A 23,149-nucleotide genomic window follows, 5' to 3' on the forward strand; every position below is an offset into this window, starting at 1 on the left:
ATGGTCCTCGCTTTGGGAAAGGAATACATTACAGGTAAATACGTGTATTAAATTGCCACCTTCAAGACACACAAATGAAATTATGTGTTATTATTAGGGAAAATGGTAGAGGAGAAAAAAATAATAAACTTTAAAGCTATTATGGTAATAAACTTCTAGAACTAATAAGCTATAAGCCACATTTTAAAGGTATAAAACAGAACCTATTTAAAGTGCTACCTCTGCTATTAAGTTAATTAATGAAGGTTACATATGCCAGTTGAGGGTGTACACTTTACAATACCACTCAACCTCACTAAGCATTGAATATTTCTGGAAGTGCTCGGGTCTAGATGGGAAAAAAATTGAGCCTGCACTAGGTGTTGCAGAACATCTTCTAGATTTCATTTTCACATGGAATTAGGAAGCCAAGGTCTACAGTGCTGCAGACCAGAAACTAAGGAAGGGCCAGGAGAGCTGTAGCACTCTCAGTCCTGATTTGCAATGAAGTTTAACAGCTTGTTTAGCATTACCAAAAGGCATCTCCCACTGTCAGTATACAGGTAAATTTTTCCTTTCTCTCTTCTCACTCCCCATTCCCCACCAGAGGAGGACTTGCTCTACTTTTCTAAAAAAGCAGGAAACATTCAGTGAGAGGTCTCGCTTTTGTTCCCTTGGCTTCCTGACATAGGCAAAACTCATTAGGTTTGTGCTTCATTCAGCATGCTGTGGGTTATTCAGGGACAGGAGAAGCTAGGGGGAAACCACACTCAGCCCCCGTTGTTTTGGAATGCTGCAAAAAGTAGCCAAGGATTTAGTGCTACATATATCTTACATGATGGGCACATTCACCAGAGGTTGTGGATTCCCTCTTACTGACATTTTGACATTTTAGATAAAACAGGGGGTACACAGTCCTGGCAGTAGGGTTTAGTCTGGATCAGCAGATTTCCAACAAAGCTGAAGTGCTGTATCCAAAATGGCTTCTTGCCATTGACGCACTCTTGCCAACTCAAAGGTAGTGCTCTAGGAAACTTCATCCAGATTTCTTGCCCAAAGGCCTGGACTGCCTTTGCTAAGAGACAAGATACTGGAAAATACTTGGCAGGTATTTTGTGGAGGTGGAAATGCCACAGGGGTCAGCAGGAACTGCCTGAGACTGTGATTTCCTTAGCAGGAGGTGCTGTCACCCACCTGTGGCTGCTGAGGAAAAAGGATGACAAGTTGTTAAAAGAGTGTGCAAGAGAAACATCATTTTCTCAGAGCAGTAGGGTCCCCAAATAGCTCCTGGGCTGTAGTTTTGCAGCTCCTGCTTGCAATTAAAATTCACAAAGTCGTCTGCTCTTCTCCAAAGTCGTATTTGTCTGCAGAGACTGGAGCTGAGAACTGCACCTTCCCTGGATGACATCCTCCAGCTAATGGCAGTCAGGGTATAAACTCTGAAGCACAGCAAACCTTTAATTAGTCTGTGCAATTAAGGAGACAGTAAACTTTAATTCTTAACACACATTCACCAAAATATTTCCAAGTCAAATGATTTGGATATTTTCAGGTGAGATCCAGGATGGCATTTTGAATCTGCCTTTTCAGAGGAAGAAATTGAGTCTGTGTGCCTCATTTCCTAGGTGAGTGCTCTGATATTCCTCAATAACAAAGAGGGGCACCTCTTCCAAAACAAAATAGATGCTGCTTTTTATTTTCTCAGGTAGGTTCTGAGACTGACAGGCTGAGTTTTTGAGGCAGTAAAGTCAAGGTATTGCTTAGACTACAGATTCCCAAAAGGTTTAGGTATGAGCTGGCTCCCAGCCTGCTAAATCCTGACAGGATGGATGTGCTTCACTACAAGTGCAAAAACAAAACTAGTTTTCTTGGATGAGATATTCAGTGTCTTTGAGCTTAGATGGCAGCTGAGCACTGAGGACCTTGAATTCTGTGAATTTTCTCTCCACAACTTCCTAACTGAAGAGCAGGCGTGTTATTCATCTGGGTAAATCAGCACCTAATAAACTTCTGCAAATAATCTGTGCAGCTCAGTGATTACTGAATACATATTTACCTTGTCTTAATGTGGGTAATGCTGATATTGAACTTAAACCTCAGAGCTAATTGCAATGTTAGGCTTATTAGATGGTTAAATATGTTTACAGTTGGAGTCTATGACCTCAAAAGTCATTTCCAACTTAAATGACTCTATGATTTTAAGTTAGAATCCAAGTTCCTGCAATGTTTGGGTATGACCAGAGAGTGATCATGCTCTGTACAACTGTGGGTTAAAATTTGAGCTCTTTGGTAAATTTAGCAGCATTGAGCCTTGTTGAAAAAATTACCTATAAGAAGATGTTCAAGCACTTTGATGTAAAATGCTTTAAAAAAAAAAAATCAAACCCAAAACACAAACTGAAGAGATCTAGTGTGAGTGGGAAGGTTTGACTACATCACCCAGAGGATGTATTTTCTGTTGTATTTGAGGTGTTTTTTTCCCCTCAAATTATACATGCACTTGTACACATGGAATGAACAAGCAACTGTGTGTCTGTCCCAAAAGCACATAGCACATTTCAGGATGGTGGAGAGCAAATTGCTTGTTCAGTCTAGTTCAGGAGGACACCTGGTTTGTGGGAGGTATTAATTACACAAGTAAATTAGAGGTTCTGCTTTTTATTTTTGGAAAGTAGTCCAATTAATATTTAATGGCTCAGCTGGAGGCACAACAGAGATGACCTTAAGAAAGGTTGTAAATATATGAATATCTTTCAATACTAGAAACCTGGGGGAGCAAAATGTCACCTGGCACAGTATATGCAGCCAGCTCCTTCTCTGAGCTGGAGTTGCTTTTCCCTGTGGTTTATGAATGGGAAACAGGCCAAATGACTGGTCCCATTCCTGCATATCCCTGATTCTTCTCCCCTTAATGTCAGATTTTCCGTGCCAGGACAGGAGGGTGTGTGATGCAAACTTGGTGCTTCTGCTCTTTTCTGTAAGTGAGCAATGCATGAACCATGAGCTGCTCCCAGCCAGGCTTCTCATACATTCTCTATGCAAATGAAACATATTGCAAAGCAGGTATGTTAGATGTCACAGGGTCCATATGGTTTTAAAGGTATTTTTGAGTGTTGAGAACTACAGATCATTCCAGTCCACTGACATTTTAACTAGATGCCTTAAAGTGTTATAAATCGTAACTGAAGCACCTTCATTTCAGTGTTCAATCCATTATCACAAGAGTGCAAATTGTTGAGCAGTCCACTGTGGACAGTAAAGATGCCAAGCAAAACCCAAAAACATCTCCTTTGGGACATAACCTGAGTTTTGTTGTGCATGTTTCATCCATCTCACTGCATCCTGCTGTTTTCACGTGTCACATACAGTTTTGTATCCAGCAAATTTGCAGCCAACTATCCAATATAAGTTTCCAAGTTTCCTTTCCTTCACCAAATGGATTGAAATCTTCAAACGCTTTCCAAGAAAACTCCTCATGCCTAACACTAGAGTAGTTTTACTTAACCCACTTTCCCAATTTGACTTTTTTTTCCAACCAAGGCGTAGCACTCAAATTGTACTTCAATGAAGCCTGACCATAAGTGGCAGACTCATTACCACCTTCTTTTATAATTCCTGCCCTTACATATCGAACCACTCTGTTCTCTTTGCTTGCAGCTGTCAGTTTCAGAATGTCTTCTGAAACCCAATAAATTGCTCAGTGCACTTGCTCCATGGCATGGGACTGGAGATTGGGTTTGTGTGCTTTGTGTGTGTGCCTCCATAGAAATATTTAAACAAGTTTTAGGTTTCGTATTTGTCCTTTATCATGGGAGAACAAAATGGTGATTGGTGACATATGACCTTTGTGTTATAAAAGACTGCTGATCACTCCTTGCAGATTCATAGCTCAGACTGGCTTTCAGCTTGAAATCTGGCTTTTCAGCTAATCAGACCCTTATTGTTATCATTGCTAATGAAGCCTGCTTTAGGAATTTAAAATATCTTTTGGGCTTCTCACACAGTAGCCTGAATACTTCATTATGCTTTTATTCTTAATACATTGCTGGAAGCCAGATAAGTACTAGAACTGCTATTCTCAGGAGACCTGAGGCACAGGCAGATAAAGACCACACAGCCAGGAAAGAATGAAATTGTATGAATCATGGTTTAGAAGATACCTAGGAATGGAAGACAAGTAACATCATCCTGAATCTATCTGTTGATCTTTTGCTCAAAGTTTCTCAGGCATTTAAAAATGTGTTTCTCATAATGGTTAGGCATACCTTGGAGTTGACAGTGGAGCTGAATTTTTGGGAGAAAGATATTTAGGACACAAGAATAGGATGCTGTCCTCCTCTCATCCTGAGGAGCTTGCAGTGCCAGCACCATGCAAAAAAAGGAGTTGCAGACACTCTTTACTCATAAAAAAAGCTTCATGTGTTGAAGTCACGACTCCCTTTTGCACTTTTCTAGATGGAGCTTCAGTGGTTCTCTCTGGGTGTGACAACTCAGGTTGGAGTCTCCTTGGAGAACACCACCTTGGCCAGGCTGGAATTTTGGTAGAAATTTGAGATGCTGTGTATGAGAGAGAGCAGGCTCCATGCACAGGATGGTGAAGTTGAGGGGGTGGGGCATTTATCACAAAGGAGGGATGATGCCTCTGCCTCTCTTATGAGGGCTGCTTATATCCCATCTGTGTATTACATCACACTCATTTTGTTAGTGGGCAGAGAATAAGTTTCCTGAATTAGAAAATAAGTCCAGGAAATGATCCTGACTTTACTGACTTCAGGTGGATGAGGTAAATCAAGATTTTACTCAAAGGCTTTCATCAGTAGAGTCCAAGTCTAAATTTGCAAAAATCTTTTGAGAAGGTCATGTAAGATCAGCTCAGTTATGAAGTCTGCACACTGAATTAATCACGTTAAAGAAAAAAAAATTGATTCTTGTGTATCCTAGCAAACCACCTTAACAGTACTGAATGGAAATGTAATCTAAGGTGTACATTTTTCTTCAAGTGACAGCAAAGATATCAGGCAGACTGAACATGCAGATGGTGTGGCTGTTGAGGAGCCTGCACTCCAGTGCTCTGACTGTCACTTACACCTCTGAGCCCTTTTCGCCCTGAGCTTTCCCATGCCTCTGTGCACACTTCTGCTGCCCTCTCTCTGATGGATACCCGTGGCTTGCTGAGCATCTGCAATCACTCCAGCCAACCAAATGTGGCACTTGTAAGCTCCTTTCTTCCAGAGCCAGAGGAACACAGCCACAGTGGTTCTGAAAAGCTATTCAAACCCAGGGTATGTTCCTTCCTTCTTAAACCCTCTGTTTATTCTTATTATTCTTAAATTACCTCCTACTCAATTATTTTCTTCTCTGGCCTTAGAGCTGAACAGAGACACGAGAAGCATTTGCTCCTGGCATTTCTGCCAGCCTGTCCTCCCTCTGCTGGAAGCTCAGTCAGTTCCCATGCTTCCTCCACCTTCATCAGCTTGTAAAGTTTCTACCTGCCCTCTAGTTCCTCATGTCAGCTGAAAGTCAGGCTGTTCAGACCCTTCTTTCCTTGATGCTTTCCCTTGGGCTATTGTGATGGTATTCTCACATTTTCTTTTTTTTTCCCCCTGTGGTTTTGGTTTTCTGTGGGGTTTCTTTGTTGTCTTTAATCAGTTTTCCACCGACAGCCTTTTCAGTTTTTAATTTTGTGCAGCTGAGCAGGATTGCAGACTGCAAATTAAACAAACGAGGAAGAAAGCTGTGCCCCTCACTTTTTTGTGCTCAACAAAGAAAGCTGGTAAAGGAATAAAACCGAGAATCTTACTGAATCTTCTTTGTCCCTTGGGATTACAGCCTACCAATTTCTACAGTCAGTGGCACATAGAGAGTAATAATATGACTACTGTCACATTCTCACTTTCAGATAAAATTACCAGATATCCATTTATGGCTGAATCAAGGTATTCAGCATGAATTCCTCATAAAAATAAAATTCTTACTGTTAGAGCTTCCATAAAACTTCCCACCTACTGTCCTAATAAGCATAATGAAGGGAAGATTGGATGGAAATGCAACCTACCCCATGTGGATGCATAGTGGGTTTCTCCAGGCTCTTCCTGCAATGGCTAAATGTCTGTAATTGCCCTGGCACTTCAGAACCTCTGTGTCCAAATCTGATTCTCTCAGGTTCAGCCATTGAGTGTCAGCCGCCTTTTGATTTTCAGTTGATTTTCATATCATGATATGAACCTGCAAAAAACCCAGGTAAATGGGACCAGGACCTTTAGCTTTGTCATTTCCCCTACCACCATGGCATTGATTTGATAAGCCCTGAGGGTGGCTGTTCTTTGGCAACTGGAAGCTGAAGAGGACCAGCATTGGGTGGAGTGTGTAAATAGTTTACTCTGACATCCTGGCGTCCTCACAGAGGTTGGACATGCCTTCTGGTACCATGCAGTTTACTTTAATGAGAAAGAAGGGGTGATTCAAGCTCTTTCTAACACAATAATCTGCAGAGAAATGGAAAAACTCAGGAATTTCTCTGGATATCTGTTCTCCAAAGTTGTCCTGCTGAGCAGGGGTTTAAAGGAAGGTCCTGACTAATAAAAATTTTGACAAGTAAAGTTAATCTTTTTTGGTTGAGACACTAGCACTTTTTTGTTCCCTAATGACAGTAAAAGGTAACTCAGTGATATGAACAGTTGAGGGAAGTTAGAAAAATGCAAATTCCCAGTTTTCATAGGGATCTCAGTGTCACAGTATCTCCAGTTACTAGTGGTATGATTAGAATGACAAATGACAGCTTTGGAGCTGCTAAAGGTCCTGAAGCCTTGTGGGCTGAAGAAATCTCTCCCATAGAGTTCAGTTTGATATGTGGATGATAAGGCATTTCTCATACCTGTTCAAAATTTAGCAGTTCTGGATCAGCTCTTTAACCAGGGAAACATCATGATATCAGTACCACTAGATTATACTGGCAGAGGTTATATTCCAGAATTCTGGCTTTTTAGAAAAGCAGAGAGGAGAATTTGACTAATTGATGGAGCTGCTCCCAGAGTTTAGCCCTTGACTGGTATTGTTCCCACAGTTTAGCCTGTGGCTAGTAATTAAGACCTTATAGCTTCTTTCACTCTCCCTACTCCCCTGTCCTGGTTCTCTTGACCCCTTATAACTATGTCTTGGCCTGTTCTATTCAACTCATTTTTTCAGACCCCTGAATATCAAATTAGTCATTATTTGGCCAAGAAAAAAACATATTCAACAGATCAAATTATTTCTCATGATGAGTCAATGCTTAAGTCCCCATCCAATTTGTTACCTCTCTGCAAATCCTTTCCAATTTTTTAATGCTTTTCCTGAAATGGAAACACTCATGCTTCTAATGTCATTGAATGCACAATAGCCTGACTGAAGGATGGCACATAGTGCTTGCAGGACTCTGTAGCTCTCTAGTGAGCCCTGGGACAGGCCACAAGGCAGCCCTGGAACAGTGACACAGCACCACCACCCTGCCCTCCCCACAAAGGACTTTGTGCAACTTACATTTGAAATAGAAATCTGTGTCTGGAAACTGATGAGTTTCTTACAAATAACTTAGGGAGCCAGGATGCTGCATGTGGGGCTGGCATGAGTTATGGCAATGTAGACATTGGTAAAGCTGGGAGAACAGCACTGGGGTCAGCAGGCTGTTTGTGATGCCTCTGTGGGGCTGGGTATGGTGCTGCTGAAAATCCTGGCAGCGTGGGATCCTGCGTGACCTCAAGGACGGCCTCCAACTTGGTCTCTGCCCCGTTGCTGTCTCTATCCAGTACCTTTGCTGATTGTGGGCAATTGAGCACATCTTTAATCTGAGCATGATGAGTGGAGCATGCCTGAATACCACAGGCTGGAGATATTGTTTTCCAAGGATTTTCTGGGAAAAAAACCGATGGTTTTATATTTGTTCTCTAGTTTCCACTGGTAGATACCTTGATACACTGATAGATGTTTTGTAAATTCTTTGAATAAATGCAGAAAATAAAATTTGAACTAGAAGTCCTTACCTTTTAAAAGACTCTCTGTTTATTTTTATAGGCTGTGTCACCTTAAATTAGAGTTGGAACCTTGATATAGAAAACAAATATGAAGACACTTAAATATTATCATAGCACAGATACTTAGTGTGGTGTAGATTCTCAGTATACTGCTATGTAATTTTAAAGTGCTTAAATAGCTTTAAAAACATTCTATTTTGACTACTTTAATAACATTTTGCTCTTGGTTTTAAGTCAGACTTGTGTCTCAGAAGTGTATTACTGAAAGTGAAGTTAAAATCCTCAGAGCTGTTATGCTAGTATCATCTGAAATGGATACCAGTTCTTGCTATCTGAGCTGAACTCTCAGTTTCCTGGGGAGTGCCAGCCTTGGAGGGCTTTATTTTCCTTTGGAAAGTACCAAGGAGCTGCTTTAAAAGCATCGGGGTCTCTTAAGTATTTCCCCTATCAGGTATCTACGAACTAAAGCACTCCAAATCACTTTTTCAAAATGCTTCCCAGCACCTCTGTGAATGTGAAAAGCAAGCCCTAAAGAACTTCTTTTGAATGTTTTGGCATTAATGTTCTGTGAGACAGGGAGAAGAGATGAAGTGAAATGAGTCTCAAAATAGGACTGTCAAGTTCTTTTCTGGTAGAACTTACATTAATTTTTAATACTCCATCTGTGATCAGAAGAAAAGAAAGACCTTTAGTTCTCAGCACAGATCTTTTTTGAGCACACATTTTTCCTTGTAGCTGTTATATATTCAGTTCTATGATTCACTAACATATTTGTATTATTTTTCTTGCTTTATGGGAGTCAGGCAGGGTCACCTTTGGGCCTCGTCTTGAACTAAAACTGCAAAATGCATCACCAGTAACCCCTCAGCAGTAATCCTGCTTTGCTACTTTACATGTGGGAGTAATAAGAGGCAGCCTTTGAGAGGATAACAAGGTCCTTATGTCAGCTCTATCTTTTTAATGATTAAATTTAAATAATATTGTGCGCTTATAGCAGGATCTGATGATCAGTGCATGTTATTTTGCACATGTTCTCCTGGATAAAGAATCATATTTATTACTGTTGTCCCTTTGTGGTCTCATTCTACCATCTGGTGCCAGGTTCCCTTCCAGTCTTTTGTATCATTTGTGCCTTTGATCATGGCAGAATTTTAACTAGATATCATTTTCTCCTGTCATCAAAAGAAACTCTCTGAGTGGCTTCATTTCTTACTGATTAACTCAAACAAGCACGGAGACCACATGAAGGGTAGGCTGAAAGGAAGGCATGTACTCAGTTGAATCTTTTGGGGATGGTGGGGCCTTCTCTCATTTTAATTGTGTTCTTCTGCATTATGATAGGATCAGTTCAGTGAATCACCTGGAAGTGGTATAAGTAACTAATTTTGTGGGTCATTGACTTAGTTAATCTGTGAGAAGTCAGAAGATTAAAACAGAATTTAATTATCACTGACAGTACTTGTATTGAATTTAAATAATTTAAATATTTTTCGAGAGCTGCATTTTTTAACATGTATTATATTAAATCAGGAAGGAAAGGAGTATCTGTGACTGTAATGTTAAGTGGGGGAAGTAAACCCACCCAGTCATTGTTTGCTTTTGTTTCCAGCTTATGAGAAAAAACTGGGGGAAAGAAATTGGCAAAACATGCCAAAAAAAAAAGAAAAAAAGAAAAAAAGAAAATAAAGACCAATTTTGAAGCCACTGCAGGAAATTTAATGTTTTCAGTATGGTGAAACTGGTTCACTCTGAGGAAGTTTTATTCTTTCTCCCTTAGTGAGTTGGTACAACTATGTACTTGATCAATAATGATGATAAATAACTGGTAGAGGCTACAGGGAATTTTTGAAGTATTTGAGACATGTAGGCAGTTGCAGTCCATGATCCATTCTAGGTTAAACTTTTAGGGTACAGTGTAAGAAGACAGGAAAACTTGTTCTTGTGGTCTTTTTCTTTACGGTCTCTCAATCAAATTTCCAGCACTCAATGTTTATGTGTGGCAGTTTCTAAAGTGAGGTTAATCCTGGGGGTCATAAGGGGAACAAACTGAAAGTTGAGATAAAAGGAACTGCTGAAAAAACTTTCTCAGAGTGAGAAAGTTTAAAGCTCCCCAAGCATAATGGAGATGGTCCCAGAAGGCACAGAGAAACATCCCAAAATATCTGCTTAAGTGCAGAGCTCAGAATAGTCTGCGTATCTTTAGAGTAAATTAGCCATCTCTCTTATCCACATGCATGTTAATTTGAATTAGAAATATTTGTTTGGAGAACAAATCTGTTTTCCTTTTATAACTTAGCAGCTAGAAGCTGAAAGAGAAGCCCTTGTGGGCCTTTTTCAGTTCTCTGCTGTTACATGAAGCTCAATCCGTTCATAGGGAGACAAGGTCTTGCAAAGGCAGGTAGAATAAGGTTGGATTTTTTAAAATATTGCTATTGCTATTGCTATTGCTATTGCTATTGCTTTGCAGGAAGTTGCTGATTTAGTCCCTGTCTGTCCTGAGAGCAGCTCCTCTTCTCTGCCCTGTTTTGCAGAAACTGAAAGAGGGAGAAAAAAAATAAAAACCGCAGAATGGGGATTGGTTACTGCTGTGCAAATAAAAATATCTCCTGGATTAATTTAAACTCCTGTAAAATCCTAAACCCACACCTGCTGACTTTGTACTGGAGCAGATGTAATGTGCAGCCAAACACTTTCTGCCAGCTTCACTAGCACCTAGTAGGGAAGAGAATAACAAGCATGAAGTAGCACTTTCATCTGGTCTCTGTCTGTTTGCCCTTCAGAAAAGTTATCTAGACAGCACTGCTTCTGTTTATTGTTCAACCTCCTCTCAGCAGAGTCAAAACAAAAAAGAACCATGTAATGAAAACTCATCTAAATCTAAGATACTCCTCTGCTAAATTTCTCTTACATTAGTAAGAATCATGAGAATGTAAGCAAGTTAAATGTACTGTATTTAATCCCACTTTGAGTACCTGCCAAGGACATAAACCATTTTTGGTATTTAGTCCTGTCTGACTAGGGATTGCTGCTGTACTGTGGACTGTAGGCTAACAGAAAGGTCAGATCAGGAAAAACATAGCAACAACAGCTAGTGAAATTATCTACCTTTATTGCAGTGATTCGAATGCAAATGATGGAACTCAGGTGATGTTGTCACATCTGCTTAACACTCTGGGATTCACTAGTTCATTTTAAAGATTCTTTTAGAACTGGGGTAAAAATATCATATTTAACCCTAAGCCAGAACTTGTTGTGAACCCCCTGGGACAACTAGAAGATTTACTAAAACCCAGAAGTTAAAACAGAGATGTTAAGAAATCCCTCTATTCCCAACCATCCCTTCCCTAGTTGCTTTTAATGCTTTTATGTTTGGTCATGCAGCTGTGCAGTTCCTGGTAGTTCCATTTGATATAGTTAGTTGATAACAAACAACAAAAATATGGGAAGGGCAAGTGATATACACAAACTGCTTATGATGGGCTGAAAAAGAGCCAGAGAAGTTAGAAATGCTGGGTGGCTGGAAATATCATATAAGTGGGAAGAGCACTATCTGAACTACTGTTCCCTCAGAAAGGGGAACAGGGGAACCCAGAGGTGACAGACATCCCAAACCTTCACAGAAAGACACACTGTAAAGTCTGGGATCAAATGCCTTGGAAAGGAAGAGAAGAACAGGCAATCTAAGCTCAAAGTGAAATAACCCTTCCAGATCTTCTGTCTTCCATACCTTAAGGCATGCAAGCATGGAAACATTTATAGGTAGTAGTGACAAACTGATAAATTTACCTTTGTTCTTAATTACCTGGATGTCGTTCTTATGCCCCCATCTATCCTACTTCTGCTATAAATTTTTTATCCTGGTACCCAATAGACATCCTGATTGAATGTAAAAAGTCTGTGAAAGCTGAGGAACAAAGAAGCTTGGAGCTTGTCAGCTACTGACAGCTTTATTTAGTTGGTGCAGTGGAGCTTGTGAAGGATATGATGTTTGTGGGTGTCATCCAAGCGATGAGGACATGTGCAAGTTCAGACAGAAATGAGGGTGAGTCCCGTGGTGACAAGCACACACACATGATGCCAGAAGAGCTGGTTTGCCACCAGCACTCACATAAGTGTCAGTACAGAGAGCTCAGTCCTGCTGTCCCTCTATGGCTGTTCAGGATGGAGGTACACTGGTGAAAACACACATGCTCCTACTCTGGGTTCACAGGTATGCTCACACTCATAGATTCCTCCAACATCAGCACAAGCTGTCAGGTCATGCCCCTGGGCCCTTTTCCCAGCCACTGATTCACACCTTGAGTCTTTTCAGATAAGTCCTCTCCTACTTGCCTGCTAACCCAGACTGAAGTTTGTTAGCACACGCATGGACGCAGGGTTATATTCACTTGGGAAATGTAAACACATCCAGGTCCTCCAGAGGCTGACACCTAGACTTTGCAGCTTACACCTTAGTCTCTCAGGTTGCTGGCATTTTGACCTTCCAGCACACATGCCTAGGTCAGAGAGGGAGATTGCATAGTAGGAGGAAAAGTTAAGGATTGAATATGAAAACAGACTGGATTGCAGTGATCAGGCACAGGACTCAGACAGACGAGTGTACAGCCTGGCAACTTACATGCATGCAGCCATTCCTTTTAATCCCCTCCTCTGATTTTCCTAATCTTAGGCCTCCCTGATCCACACTGGTTATTCTCTTTGCTCCTTCCCCTTAGCAGGTTTTGCATGGTCTGAAGTCACTTCTAATACCCACTAATACTGAAGTTAACCACATTTTATGTTTCTAATCAGTGACAAATTTCAGCCTGACCCTCCTCAAGGCTGGGCCCAAGCTGTTGCTTTAATGGTCCATCAGGCACTGACCAACATGTTCTACTTCCTGCTAATGTCTCCTTCATCACTTGCTAGTTAATTCCTGAGTGTCTGTGGGGTTAATTTATCACTTTCCTTGTTACTTATTTATTCTATTGAATAGTCCTTACACTGCCTCCATTTGAGTCTGTTGAAGTTGATAAAAAGGCCCAAAGGCTGATTGAACTGGGCAGGGGCGTGGCGGTGTGGGGGTCTGGAAACTGATGCATGGACAAGCCACAAGTAATGTTAGGTAGATACAATCATCTTGAGAACAAGAAATTACATAATGTGTGCCACAATATTTTAATTCAGGGAAACAAATGAACATTCCCAAATGACACCAAATCAGTATTCCCAGTGGGATGGGACTTTGTCTCATTAGTATTTGAGACTAAGTATGAGGCACAGTATGGATGTGGAGTATCACAGTGCTAATAGCACTGGTGAAAGCAGGTGACAGTGGTTTGAAAAATGTTTTGGGGGATCCTGGTAAAGGAGGCTTACATTTGCTGGTGTTTTAAAATACATGGTCCCAATGTATTTGGGGCATCTACACTGGCACTGGTGGCTGAAGTGCAGTGGAGGGAAGGAGGCACTCACAAGGACATCATGCCTAGGCTGGAGGGTAGGAAACTGACAGAAAATACAGGCAGAAAAACATGCCAACAAAAAAAAAAAAAAAAAGAGAAGGGAAAAGCTGTCAGGACTATAGATAGTACAGGATTAGTTCTGCAGCAGAGCTCACCTCCACAAGCAACGGAAACAGGGGTGTATGCAACAGAATCTCACCCTACACTCTCATGGGCTGTAGAAAACTGCAGTAAAGACATGAGCATTTCCAGGGGCTGAAGGTTGGCTTCTGTTTGCAGGTATAACCTCTGCTGCCTTTTGTTGTTGCAAAAAATCACTTTGTTTAGTTCTGGGCAGCTTCTTTTTTCCCTTTAACACAAAATGCACAGCCCAGGCACACAGCAAGCCTGGGGCTTGGACATACCCTCAGCCATACCTGAGCACATCAGTGTGGCAGATTGGTATTCAGAGCAGGCAGCTGCTGGGGAGCTGGGCAGAAGGTGAAGTATTCCTGCCCTTGGAGGCCACACTTCCAGTGCTGTGCTGGTACTTTTTTTTCCTCAAAAGTCCAGCCATACTGCTGTGTGATCAGGACAAAAATTAAGGCAGGTAGATAGTACTCTTGTCCTTGGAAGTTTTTTCTTTAACATCTGAAATGTTTTGGTACTGTTTACTCCCAGAACAGACTTTTCAGTCTCCAGATCTAGAAGGAAACCCTGGAGAAAAAAAGCCAACCTGCCTTGCAGAGCCTGGAAGCAGAGGACCTACTTGACTGCTGCGCTTCCCAATGCATCTCTTCCAAATAAGATGAGACATCAATTGCTTTTTGAGACATAGACGGCTTTCTTCTGCCCTGTGAGCCTCTTTAGTGGTTTCCCTATGGGGGGGTTAATTGATTACATTACCATATAGCACCATAACTCCCTACTGATCTCTGATACTGATCAGCAGGAGCCAGCATGCTCCACCTGCAAGGACAGATTCTGTGCTCTCATGTGTAAGCAGGTATCTGTTCTCAAAGGAGCATGCACTGCCTGAAAAGATAGGATGCTTTAGTCTGTTTTGATCTAGGTTTCTGAGGAAAAATTCCCTTTTTTCTATGATATGGGATGTTTTTTGATGCGCAAGTAAGAAATGAGGAATTTGCATCTTACCTAAGGCAAGCTTTTCCACCATACCTGTTGCACAGAAATAAAAACAAACAATGCATATTTCTCTAAAATATACTGAAAAAGCCCCACCAAAACCAACCAAACAAGAAAATTAAAATATCAATTTACTATCAACTTAATATAGATTTACCATCTGGTTTAAACCTTATAACACTGTCCTGGAGTCTTATCTACACATTTGTGAAGTTACTCTTTTTTAAGAATAGAGAGAAAATACTGGAATCCCTCCAAGTTTGCTTCTGTAAACTCCATCTTATCTTAAGTAAAATGCCCAGGAGGTGCATGCTGAGGGGGATCCTGGTGGCTATTCTGTGGGTTCCCATTCCCTCTGTGCTGGAGGGGATGCAGCTCAGAGTCTCTTCACTGTCATGTTATGTTTTAAACTTGCAGTTAAGTATGTGGTGAAATACCACAGTTCGGGAGGAAAGTTGCTTTCTGTTGTTTGCTTTTCTCTGTGTCTTCCCTCTGCTCTCTCCAGGCAGTTCTCTTGGCTTCAGGGAGACATGCTTCATGAATGTCCCTTGTCCTTTAGAAAAACTGCTGAGTGCAGACCAAAGGGACCCGCGGCTGAGGAGCAGCAGGGCACAACCCTGTGGGAACCCCCATTGCTGAAACTGTTTATGAAATTGTAAACCAGGCTGCAAGAGGGAGACGGTCTGGAGGCAGAGGGGAGGGGGAGCTCATTCCTCCTCCCTCTCTGTCTCAAAGCCTTTTGCTTTCCAAGCTCAAATGCAGCTGAAATCTGACGCCTGGACTGCACACACTGTGAGACGTGGGCATGCCCTTGCAGTGCACTGATTTCCTCTGCAACTTGGAGAGCCAGAGCCGCGCTGAGGCTCAGGAGAGGAGTCACTCCATCAGGCAGTGAGTGCCACATCACTGTGCTGCCTGTGCAAGGGGCTCCAGCATGGTCCTGACACTCCTGCTCCTCCTAGGTGGGCTGCTTAGGGCCGCCAAGCCAGCACCCCGCTGTGAAACCACCCAGGAGACCCTAGGTAAGGCTAATCACCCCAAAAGTCCTCCTTCTTCTCTTCTTCCTTCTCCTGGAGATAACTAAAGAGTTCCAGCTTCAAGGAGAGGGAGGCAGGAGCTGTCACTCTCCCCTAGAGATGAGGGGGATCAACTCTTTGGAAATCTGCGTACGGCTGGTGATGAAACTGGGGTTGTGCTTGGGAAGTATGGATGCGAAGGTGGGAGGTGTGTGGCTCTGCAACAGAAAAACAAGGCTGTGATGTAAGGGAGCATAATGATTCCCCATCACTGTCTTTAAGGCTGTCATAGAGGTGTCTTTCTGTCAATCTGTGGAGTTGACAGTTGTTAGGACCCCCGTCACTGTTATTGGGAATGTAGAAGGTTTGCCTCATCTCTGGCATTGCCTTCTAGGAATGCGGTAGTCAGATTGCAAGAAGGTGAACTTTTGACCTTCTGTATGTTTTTCTGCTTAAGAAAAAAAGCTTTTCCTTACTTTTAGCTTTAGGTCATTTATTTCAAGTCCAAAGTATGAGATTTATTAGGATCTGACAGCTGTAGGGTGTGTTTTATCTTGCTATAAGCAATATGGAATTTGTATGAGTTGATTGGCTGGAAAAGCAGATCTACCCTTTATAATAAAGGTTAGATAGGAACATGCTGCTAAATTAATTGAAAGTTTTGATTCAGTAACCAGTTGACTGATAACATATATTAAAAGTTCCTTTTGAAAATACATGGGGTTTTTTTATCAAGTGTGCTTAATTAAAATTTCGTTTATGTGGGGACAGTGGAGACACGAATTCGGTGTAGTGACAAGGTCTATTCCAGGAAAACTATTTTCAGACAGTTTAAACTTAAAATGAGTCAGAAAAATATTTATTTTATGGGATTACAGGAAGAGATAAATTAACCTGAAACTGACCTTAATGTTCCCCAAGGAAATTCAACTATATTTCAGTGCTTAAATATAAGCCATAGACTGTCACTGGCATTGAACTGCTACACAATACAGTCCATGTGCCATGTACTGCATATAATTTGAGAGTGCTGTTCCCACGAACATCAAAGTGAGGTCTACCACAGCCTAAAGGGATTTTATTTTTGGATAAAGCTGCACAAAGAGAAGTGTTGTAGACTATTTACAGCCAATTACAGGAAGAGGCTGCGTGGTTTGCAGCATGACCTTTCTCTGTGAGGTATGATTCTGCTCCAGTTCCAGCTGATCAAAGTCTTGCCATGGGACATTAATCCTAGCAACCACAAATGTATGGATCATTGAGGGGTGACTCTGAGAGTGTTTTGTGTGTGTTGGCAGCTGTGGTGTCTTTAGGGCAGGGCTTTCAGAAAGGCAGGTGAGTATGCTGCTAGAGGAATGGCTAGAGGCAGGGAAAGGGAGCTGTCAATGTCACCACATTGTGTGCCACGTAGGGGACACACTTCACACTGGAGGGCTGCTGGAGCAGGCGATAAAGTAGCAGCTTGGACATTGAGAGACCTGATGGGTTTCTCAAGGGCCTTTCTTTTCTAACGGGGGGATAAGGTCATGTCAGGCCACATGAAAAGAGAGGGTCCTGCGGTGACGCACGTGTTCACAAATGGACCTTGCAGGGTTCTCCTCTCAGCGTTCAGGGCATAGGCTATATCTTCAGCTGTAGCAGTGGGGTTTTCTCCCCTGTTTTTGGTTCCCTTGGGTAGGTCGTGCTGTATCCCAGTGGTCAGACCTGTAGCGCCCTGCAAGAGGAGACCAGCCTGGAGCTGGTTTTACAGAAGAGAACAGCATGAACCAGTGCCACCGTCTGACTCCCAGCAAGACTGGAGCTGCTTTCTGCAGGCTTCCTGGTGGTATTTGTTCTGCAGTGACTCATTTTGCTTTTTTTTTTTAAATAAGAAGACAAAATAAAACATGGTTTACAATACCAAGATCCTTTGAAAATGCTTTGTGCTTTTCTGTTAAGAAAAATACGGAAATGATTACTGCCATCCAGCTCCACAGTATGACACAGGCGTCATAGACTGTGTGGTGAGCTGTTTGGGCAGCAGCTGGGAGCCGTGGCACTGAGGGAGGGCCCTTCTCCCTAGCTGTGTCCTGTATCCCTGGGGGGGCAGTAAGCTGCTGTCTCTCTCAGTGATGTTACATGGTCCCATGTGAGTGAGGCAGCACTTTCAGACCCTGATGAGTTTAACTGGCCTCTTAGCCTATAGCTTGGGTGAGAAAAAATACAGTTTAGCATGTTTCCTCTGAGAGATGGCCGAACTCTTCAGAGGGAGCTAATAAACCAGGTTCCTGTTTATTCAAGTGGTGCATCTCTACTGCTGACTGATGTAGTCCAGCGGTAATTAGTTAAACGAAGTGCTTTATAATGATTGACAACCCATAGAACTAAAAACCCAGAGAAGCAGATCGAAGTCATATGTCTTCAAATAAGTGACTTTTCTTGCAGGTGGGGACAACTCTACAACTGTGATGCCACCAGGGCTAGGCTAAGGATGAATCATAGAATGGTTTGGGTTTGAAAGGGCCTTAAAGATTATTTCATTCCAACCCCCTGCCATGGACAAGGACACCTTCCACTAGATGAGGTTGCTCCAAGCCCTATCCAGCCCGGCCTTGAACACTTCCACGAATGGGGCATAACAGCGATAAAACCTTTATCAACAGTGATACTAACAGCAGTTAAGCCTTTCCTTTCCCGATCACTGGCATTCAGGGAGCGCTTTATTGGGGAATTCCGGGTAGGGCTACACCAGTGCTCCAGTGGGGTTGCGAACCCCCGGGGCTTGCCGGGTGCGCGGGGAGGGGACGCCGCAGGTCCGCCCTGGCCGCGGGCGGCTCCGGGCTGCGGCCACCGCCGCCACCGTCCGGGGCCGCGCCGCCGCCTGTGGTGCCACCGTGTGGCTCCTCGGCTCGCACACACGGCTGCGGGGAGGCACCGACCCGGCCGGCCTCGCGCTCAGCAGGGATGCCCGAGCCTTTTGCCACTCTCCCGAGCCCTGCCCGAGCGTTTGAAGGATGGTCCGGGCACGTGGCACAGCCTGTCAGATGACAGAACCGTGGAATTGTTACGGTTGGAAAAGACCGCTATGATCTTTGAGTTCAACCGTGAACCCGGCACCACTGTGTTCAGCGCCAAACCAGGTCCTTAGGCAGCACATCTACACGTCTTTTAAATCCTTCCAGGGATGGTGACTCAACCAGATCCCTGGGCAGCCTGTTCCAATGCTTGACAACCTTTTTGTGAAGAAATCTTTCCTAGTATCCAACTTAAACCTCTCCTAGACCAACCTGAGGCCATTTCCTCTCATCCTTTTACTTGTTACCTGGGAGAAGAGACTGATCCCCACCTCACTGTAACCCCCCTTCAGGTAAGGATAGAAAAAGAGAAGGTCCCCCTGAGCCTCCCATTCTCTAGGCAGGAGACCAGAGGCGTGGAGCTGTTTAACCTGAAGCTGTGGAGGTAGGAGAGCACCCAGAGTGCTGGTTGGCACACCTGTCACTTGTGGGTCTCCTCCTCTTCCAAGCACCTTGTTGTTTTCATCATTTTGGCTCTCTCTTGAGACAGGCATTGCCCCATCCTGAAGATCTCTGGCCTTAGTCACTGGAGATGAGAGGGAGTGGGGAGGTACAAGGAAGAGAGATGAAGAGTGAAAAACCACCAGGGTAGGAGGCAGGGGACAGTTACAGTATTTCTTCTGGAGCCAAGGACAGATTCTGTGACACTGACTCCTCTCTGAGCTATGGCTTTAAGTGAGACTGATTGTCTTGTGGAAAGTCAGATTGACAGAAAAAGTGTGTTCACATGTAGATGTTATACCTTTTCCCTCTCCTTCTCTGCAGCTCCAAACTCCAAAATGTTCCATGGTTTTTGCTAAGTGAAGGGGGAAAAAAGGGAAAAGCTATTTCCTTCCATGACCTTCACAATGGCTCTGGCTTCATGGGACCTGAGCAAATTTGTTCACCTGCTGTGGGTGTTTCTCATGCTGGCTTCCTGGTGAAACCTGTGCATACACAGAGGCAGAGCCTCTCCAGCTGCTGCTGCTCCTGTGCTCCTGTGATTGCAGTGAGCGACCTGGCAGTGGGCTGGGGTCTGCTCCCTGCCCCAGGGGGGTGGTCCCTCATCTTGCTGTGGCTAGCACAGGCAGGTGCTGACATGGAGCATGACCACAGGACTGTGCTGCCACGTGTGGGAAAGCCCAAGCTGCAGGAATCTCACTGGCTGGACCCGAGATGGATGTGTCCAAGTTGTGTCAAAACAAAAAAATGCAGGATTAGGATCTATATCATGCTCACTCACAAGATGAGAAATTCCTGCTCTTTGTGAAGCCAGTTGTCATCACTGAAACATGTGAGCTCTGCTGAATTCCTGCCAGGGGCTCTAGGATTTCTACATATTATTATTTTAGCAACGCTGACCTTCAGCCCCATTTAAAATGGGAAATGGGATCAGAAACAGACAATATATGGGCAAATATAACAGACAAAATATGGGCAAAGTAAGTTTATATTGAAAATAAAATACACAGGTATCTCCTTATACTGCTGAAATGATTTATGCATGATTTTAATCAGAAGGCAAAGTTTTCTTTAGAATACTTGTACAGACATCTTTAAAGTGTGGGGGTGTGAATATGTAGAAGTTAAAACTTGAACAAAACCCCACTGCTCTTAGTCACAGCTAGGCTTTTAGCAAGACTTAGTAACACTAATGGTTGATCCCCTGCAACATTTCTAGACATTACCTCTCCCTTCACACAGTCACAGTGTTTGAGGATGCTGGCTGGCTGATAGCTCCCATGGTCCCCTTTGGGTTGCTGATGCCATGTGAGAGCCATCCCCTTCTCAAGCCTGGACCAAATGCTGGATAAATGTCATGTGTTACTGCTTGATGAAGGGAGGTACCATGCAGAAGTCACTTATCACGTTGTGAGCATAGTGTTTGAGGCTGGTGGGACATGTCCTGGTCTCTTTGCTGGGCTTTTATGAACCATGGCTTTTATGACTGGAGAATTCCTCTTTGGACAGAATCACCCTTCCTGGATGCAGCTGTCACAGATCAGTGGAGTTTAGGGACTTAGGGTTACTGTGTCCACTTGAGAAATAAAACTGAAGTTTCAATCCCTTAATTTATCCTGTTGTCACTCCAGTGATATAATTGGCACCTAATTTTTAGGGTTATAATAGGATAAACTTATCTAGGAGACAATATGAGATTAAGGCACAGATTTAAGTCAAGGTTATTAAATTGTCAGTCTTTTGTAACATAAAAATACCACATTTGTTTGTAACTCAACTACTTACAGAATAATCAGACATGATGTTAGTTATAACAGTTCTCATGTATCTAAACTAAAGAAAAGACAGAGTTGTTCTAGGGGGATGGATATACTGTTTAAAGAGGATGGGATGATGTTTTGGCAAATGTTTTGGAAAGACTGGGGCAGAAAAGACCCCTCGATTATTCAGACATGATCCTCCATCCCATAACTTTCAAGACAGTTTGGCTTACTTAAAAGAAAGCTTCTGACTGTGGTAGGTTGTTGGCCAAAGCACTTAGAGAGTACCACATCCTTAGACAGTGGGAACTGAGCAATAAAGAATGTATGGTCACAAAGTAAAGCTATGGAGGCATTGCAGATTCAGATTACCTGGTTAATAAGTGTTTTCATCCTTCTCCAGGCAACCTGGCAAAAAAATTGATCCTTTAGATGATTGTTGTAGGGATTTCCTGACTATTCTGCCTTCTCACCCCAGCTGTTTTTTAACACCATCATGCCCCAGATATGAGCTGATTTCTTCCTCCTTCACTGACCAGACACTGAGAGATGATCCCCACATGTCTCCAGATCATCCTGGTGCACAGGAAATGCTTGTTCAGCTACAGCCCAGTCACACATGCAGCTCACTAAGCCTTCAGTCAATTGGCAACTGCTGGCCCACTTTGTTATCATCATCTTTGTTGCATTTTTTTTCCCAGTGGGTAATTTTTCCCTCGCAACTTGGAAAAGATCTCAGCTGAGGCCAGAAAAATGCATTTAGTAGGTTTTGTTTAGGGAATTATGTTTATGTTCAGGATTTTCAGCTCCTGAAGGACTCCTTGGAGTAGCACTTACCAGCCAGAGACACAGCTGGGGTGACACCCGTCTCTAGAGGCACCAAAGCAGTGGTGGGGGACAGACAGACGGATAGGGATACTCTTCATCACTTCTTTTAGGCACCTACAACTGCAGACATGTTTAAGTTGCATCTGAACAACTAGAAACAAGGGAAGATTACTGGTGCCCACTAAGCCTGTCTTTGTGCCCTTGCTGTGTGACAGGTCTTGGTGTGCATCTGCTCAGATTTTGACCTGTGGTCCACAGGCTGTGAGCTTACATCATCCATGGAAAAGCTTCAACACCTTCTCACTGGCCCCAGAGAAGTCCTGAGAGAGAAACAGTCCAGAAAAACAGCCTCGAAAGAGCTGACTGCAGTGGCAATGCTGAGGGAACACCTTCAATAATTCAATAAAAATGTGTGTGTAACCCAATGCCGGGCAGCAGGTGGGTTAGAAAGAAGGGTGATTGGCAATGAACATTGGCTTGCATCTTCCTGCTGCGATCTTGCTCTGCAAAGTGAAGGCAGATGAGGCATTAATCTCTTTCAGGTGCTTTCAGGCCTCTTCAAGTGAAGGAGCAGGGTTAAAGGAGGGCTGCACAGTGCTCCTGGGCACTGCTTCTGCCTGTTGCAAACACATCCCTCCCCCAGGCAGTTACTGCAATTGCTGGAGGGTTGATAACAGATATTCAGTCCTCTACTCACAAAAGCTTTGATGTACCCAGAAAATGGAGTTAACCACATAGCTGCTTTTTGCAAGCACTCCTCTCTCCTCCAGTTTTTCTGGAATTTTTCTCTGTGGCTGGGAATCTTCTCCACTTTTGCCCCTGCATGTACGCCTTAGGTGTGTAGCTGCCGTCTCTTCTGGGCTTTCTGCTCAATCATTCTCCCCCTTTTTGAGCTACTCAGCTCTCTCATTATTCTGTCACTAGTCACCCTTACATCTCCACTCCTCCCACACCCTCCTCCTGATGATTCTGATCCATTTTAGAGTTATATAATGGATCTTGTCCTGCCCTTGTCCTTGCGCTGTAGTTAGGAGCTGGCTCTGAAAGCAGGCTGTGCTTTGCCATTTGAAGGTGCTGCTCCAGTGTTTTACAAAATGGTACGGCTCAGCAGTGTTTGTATCTTGCTACTAAGTTTTGTCTCTTTAGTGACAAAGGCAGAATGCCACTGAAAGATTAACTTGATGAACCATGTAGAACAGCCAGAATAGTAATAGTAATGTGATAAGGAACTGAAATGCTTTGCTTGGAAAAATGGAGGTTTTGACTATAAACAGACTAAAATGAATAAATATGTTCTTCTAGTTTAAAAAAGTATTTTAAGAAGCCCAGAGAACTGGGAGGGAGTGTGCTGGTCAGGACAGATCAAAATAGATGAGATAATTTATATTATAAAGACCAGCACACCCCTTACCAATCTGCCTCACTGAATGATTTAGATATTTTAGATTTAAGACTGGCCCTTGGGCTTATTCCAGATCATCAATTGCACGAATC

The 23,149-nt window shown here is 43.0% G+C and overlaps 1 protein-coding gene across 1 annotated transcript in view; it reads left to right on the forward strand.

Annotated features, from left to right (window-relative positions):
* The first annotated feature begins 15,283 nt into the window (after positions 1-15,283).
* The window catches only part of CPZ (carboxypeptidase Z), a 34,842-nt gene continuing 26,976 nt past the window's right edge, over positions 15,284-23,149 (forward strand). The window contains exon 1 of the mRNA XM_010401985.2: positions 15,284-15,579. Within this exon, the coding sequence (XP_010400287.1) occupies positions 15,492-15,579 (88 nt within the window). The 5' untranslated portion in view covers positions 15,284-15,491. The remainder of the gene's footprint in view (positions 15,580-23,149) is intronic.

Source organism: Corvus cornix, chromosome 4, assembly GCF_000738735.6.
Source record: "Corvus cornix cornix isolate S_Up_H32 chromosome 4, ASM73873v5, whole genome shotgun sequence".
Taxonomy (NCBI): Eukaryota; Metazoa; Chordata; class Aves; order Passeriformes; family Corvidae; genus Corvus; species Corvus cornix.